Source organism: Myotis davidii, unplaced genomic scaffold, assembly GCF_000327345.1.
Source record: "Myotis davidii unplaced genomic scaffold, ASM32734v1 scaffold970, whole genome shotgun sequence".
NCBI lineage: Eukaryota > Metazoa > Chordata > Mammalia > Chiroptera > Vespertilionidae > Myotis > Myotis davidii.
This window is the reverse complement of record NW_006282204.1, coordinates 899,022-903,387: the sequence shown is the minus strand read 5'-3', so window position 1 is coordinate 903,387 and position 4,366 is coordinate 899,022. Positions and strand designations below refer to the sequence as shown.

Below are 4,366 nucleotides of genomic sequence, written 5' to 3'. Positions count from 1 at the left end.
AAGAAATATTTCACTTTCGGAGAACAAGAAAAATAGATTTATTTGCATTATGCTTATTTGTACAGTTACTCAGTGTCTGGTAAGTTAATGTTCAAGAAAAAATACTAATTTTTATTAAAATGTTCTATTATTTTATGTTAACGACTCATTTATTTCAGCCCTTTGTATTCAGCATGTCTTATTGAAATAAATCTACGTTTCTATGAAAATTGAAGCTTTGGGTTTTTTTTGCGGCCCACAGAAACTTACACCTTGATTATTTGGCCCGTGTTAGCCTTTGACTCTGACATGCTTGTCCTACAATATGCAGGCTCTCCTAGCACTATCTTCTGATGTTCTGATGGCGGTGCTCAATGAACTGGAGAGGAAAGAATGCACCATCCCAGCTCCCATTACCACCTTAGGGCAGCCCCAGTGCATCAGTGCGGTTCATCAGTGCAGTTCTAGTCACTAAAGCCAATGGACCCTATTCGGGCTTTACCATGCCTGAGACTTCCTTGAACTTGACATCTTTGACCATTTTCTCCTTCTTGAATGTTTTCCCCACTTGGTTTCTTTTCAAGGTTATGTCCTCTCATGTAGCATGCGCAGCTAATGACTGGCTTTTCAGGGATACAGAGGCCAGCTATCTGGTTTCAATTTGGGATTGCTCAGTCAGGCCATCCTGTTCCCCCCCAAGAGGAATCAAAGCTTCAGTTTGCAACTCAATTTCAGGTCACCTTCTCCTTCAGGCCAGTCTTTCTTTCCTTACAGCACCCTGCCTGGCATATTCTAGATATTTACAGAACTTACCTTTTACGCTAACAGTTTCAAACATACTCTTGATTTTGCTTTTGATGCTTCACTATCTCTCCCGAATCTGTGTCAACAGTATCATATCAATTCCTATCTACCCTCCTGCCATCTGCCTGTGACCGGTTCCCCCCTCATCATGCACCTCACATCTCAGACAGTCATAGAGTCTTACCTTTTGGATATTGTCAGTGATGCTAAAGCCGTCAACGAACACATGCCCAGAGGTAGCGGTCTCTTCTCCAGTCAAAATTTGGAAGGTGGTAGTTTTTCCAGCTCCGTTGAGTCCAAGCAATCCAAAGCACTCCCCCTTTTGGATTGCAATGGAGATATTTTTCACAGCCAGAATGACTGGACACTTAAAATAGATCTAAAAAAAGCAATATAGTAAAGAATATTTGTAGGTCAAGTAAAACAACCCCATGGACTACTATCTTCAGACAATAAAAATTCTTCCATTACACTGGGAAATAGACACAGACCCCGAGGAAGCATAGTGAGCCCTGGACACCAGTGGCACGCTCTGGGCTGGCAACGAGCCAGCTTATGCCGGACAGTGAACGGTGTTACCTTTATGAGCTCCTTAATAAGCACTGAAGAGTTCAGCAGCTCCTGCGGCTGCTCCAGGATCCTCTTTCTTTCATTTTCTACGTCTTCATCTTCACATTCCCCAGATAACTCCTCAGACACTTTCCCCTGTATTTTCAAGACAAAAGTTACAGAAGTGGATACCCTTTAGACCTCTGGTCTAGACTGAATGGCTTCATGAAACCTAACCTGGAGGATAATCTCAAAGATGTCAAAACTGCAGGTTGGAGTCAATTCAAGAAATTTCTGGATATCAGCTCAGCATCCCATGTACACTTTGACTAAGTTTTAAATAATAAACAGTTCATCACTAGAAGGAGGGGGTAGCCCAGGGGAGAAGGAAAGGTTATTTCATATACTAGAACGAGTGTGAATTAACATGCTAATTTGTGAAATTTAAATCTTTAAAAGACAGAATTTAAAATATTCAGGTAAATGGGTGTGGTTTTTTTGTTGTTTGTTTTGTTTTTATCACTCGGATTCTTAAGAAGGAAGTTATCTCAAGAGGATAAAAAACTCTAAAAAATACAGTCATAAATTTTTAATAATAAATAAATTTTGCCAAAAAGAAACAGTGAGAGCTAAAAAAATCAGCAAGACTTAACTAGACTTTTCTTAAGCCCCCTATGCTCTATATTTTCAAGATAGATATTGCAAAATAACTGTTAGGTCTGACTGAAAAATTGAATCCATCGCCCTTCTCCAGGGAACTGACCTTTCGGCCACTTCACAGCCGACATTCCCTTTGGCTTAGACCACATTCTGTTTCGCTCAGACCACATACCACTTGCTAAGATTCTTCTTCTTCCGCCTCCGGATCTTCCTAGGGATCTGGACCCTCCCAGAGAATTCTCCACCCAGAAAAAACCTGCCTAGAGTCCTTTAAAATCTCTGACTTCCTGTCCATGGGTGCTGATGCCATTATGGGGCTCAGCCCATCTGGTATCAAGATGATCTAATAAATTCATAATCCCTTAATACATTTTGCCTCCTGCATTTCTCCTTTGGCGACCCTAAAATTTGGTGCCAAAACCTGGGAGGGTTCCATAAGGAAGGGAAGCTGTAGGGAGCTGCTCTAGGGTCAAGCCTCAAGCTAACCTATGGAAGGGCCACAAACAAGTCCCAGCCTGGAGGGCAGAGCTCTCCTATTATAATAACGCCTGACCTTGTAGCCCTCCCTAATTCCTTCCTAAGTAGCTAATTGGCTGTGGGAGGTGCTGCAAGTGTTGCCAAAACAAGAACATCTGTGTGTACATGTTCATCTACCCTTGTTTTAATCAGACTATAAAATAAAGGATCATCTTGCAGGCTGGGTCTTTTCTGTCCTCATCCAAGCATGGGAGATCCACCGAGCCCCAGCTATATTCTCTTGTCTGTCTTTTCTTCAATCCTTCACCACCCCTCCCCTCAGGTTCACCCTTGGCTGTGCTGATGCAGCATATGTGGTGCCCAATGTGGAGCCTGAGTATGGGAGGAACTACAATTACAAGGTGAAAGGACACTCCAGTGAATCACGTGCAAAAAGCAAAAAGTAAGGTAAGGAGAGCAGTTTACGCAGTTTAGTAATAGCTAGGTGTAAAAAATGGAAAATTCAGGATCGCAGGAAAAGAACTTATATGTATCTATGCTTAAAGCTATGCTCCAAGGAAAGGAAGATGGTGGCATAGGTAAACACCTGAACTTGCTTCCTCGCCAGCCACATCAAAATTAAAACCAAAGACAAAATGGATATCATCCAGAATCACGGGAAGGGTGGCTGAGTAGAAGTTATACAACTAGAAGGAAAGAGAAAAGTGCACTGAGACTGGGAGGAGGTGCGGAGGTACAGAGGTGCATGTGGAAACGGGCTGGTAATTGGGTATGTGGTTGTCGTTTTCAATCAGGAAGGAGATACAAGCTCCTGACTGCTCTGAACTCCAGTTCTAGGCGAGACTCTGGGGACCCAGACTCATACAGGGGGAAACTGGACTGTCTGGCGTTGGGCCGGAACACGAGGGTGGTTTTCTCTCAGAGGTGCTTGCAGTGATCATTGTTCCTGCATGGTGCCGCGGGACACAGAGACCTCTTCGGGGCAGGGCTGATGGGCAGCCATTGTTGTTTGCTCTGCCCTGGTGATTCCCTGGGACCCTACCCCACCCAATTAACAACCCTACTGAAGCTGTTTGCAGACTTTTGAATATTAATGGCCTGGCCTTTTGCAATCTAAAACCTAACAAACTGCATCTGGGTCAGAGAGCCCAAGAGCTTCCAAAAGAAGGCCCAAGGCTTGACAGCAGCTTGCATTGCTTTGAAGCTGGGCCTCATCTGGGCACCTCCAAACCCCAAATAAAGAGGAGGAATCTGCAGATCTCTCTGTAGTTCCTGCTGGGTGGTTTCAGGCAGTGGCTGACTTTGCACCTCCTTGGAGATCCAAGAGCCAGTGTACCCAATGGTCAGAGTGAGACCATCAAGATTACAGCTCTTCACATCCATAAGAGACACACTCAGGGGGTAGACTCAGTGAATGCCAAAGCCCCACTGAAGCAAGTCCTGCCCCATAAGGGTGTCTCCAGCACAGAAATTCTTCCATTGTAGACACAACTGGTCCTCACAGCCAATTGGCCTGGAAGTCAATTCTTTCCAGTGATAAAAACAGCAATCAAGGCTTAACTACAACAAGACTGTGCACACAGCCCACAAAGTGGTGCACCAAGAGTGTCCAACCCAGGTAATTGGGGAGGCTGAGCCACTGGGCCCCATAGGACATCTAGCACACAAAGCCACTCTATCAACACAGGGAAGCAACCAAAATGAGGACACAAAGAAACATGTCACAAATGAAAGAAATGGATGAAAGCAAACTACTGGATATAGAGTTCAAAACCATGGTTATAAGGTTACTAAAGAATCTTCTAGAAACCTCAGAGAAATTTAGTGAGACCTTCAAGGATATGAAAAAGGACCAATTAGAAATTAAGCATACACTGACTGAAATAAACAATAATAT

The 4,366-nt window shown here is 43.7% G+C and overlaps 1 protein-coding gene across 1 annotated transcript in view; it reads right to left on the bottom strand.

Annotated features, from left to right (window-relative positions):
• ABCA3 (ATP binding cassette subfamily A member 3) overlaps positions 1 to 4,366 on the bottom strand; it is a 282,235-nt gene that overhangs the window by 38,487 nt on the left and 239,382 nt on the right. The window contains exons 28-29 of the mRNA XM_015571175.1: positions 1,363 to 1,488; positions 968 to 1,162 (exon numbers count right to left, since the gene is read on the bottom strand). Of these exons, the coding sequence (XP_015426661.1) occupies positions 968 to 1,162; positions 1,363 to 1,488 (321 nt within the window). The remainder of the gene's footprint in view (positions 1 to 967; positions 1,163 to 1,362; positions 1,489 to 4,366) is intronic.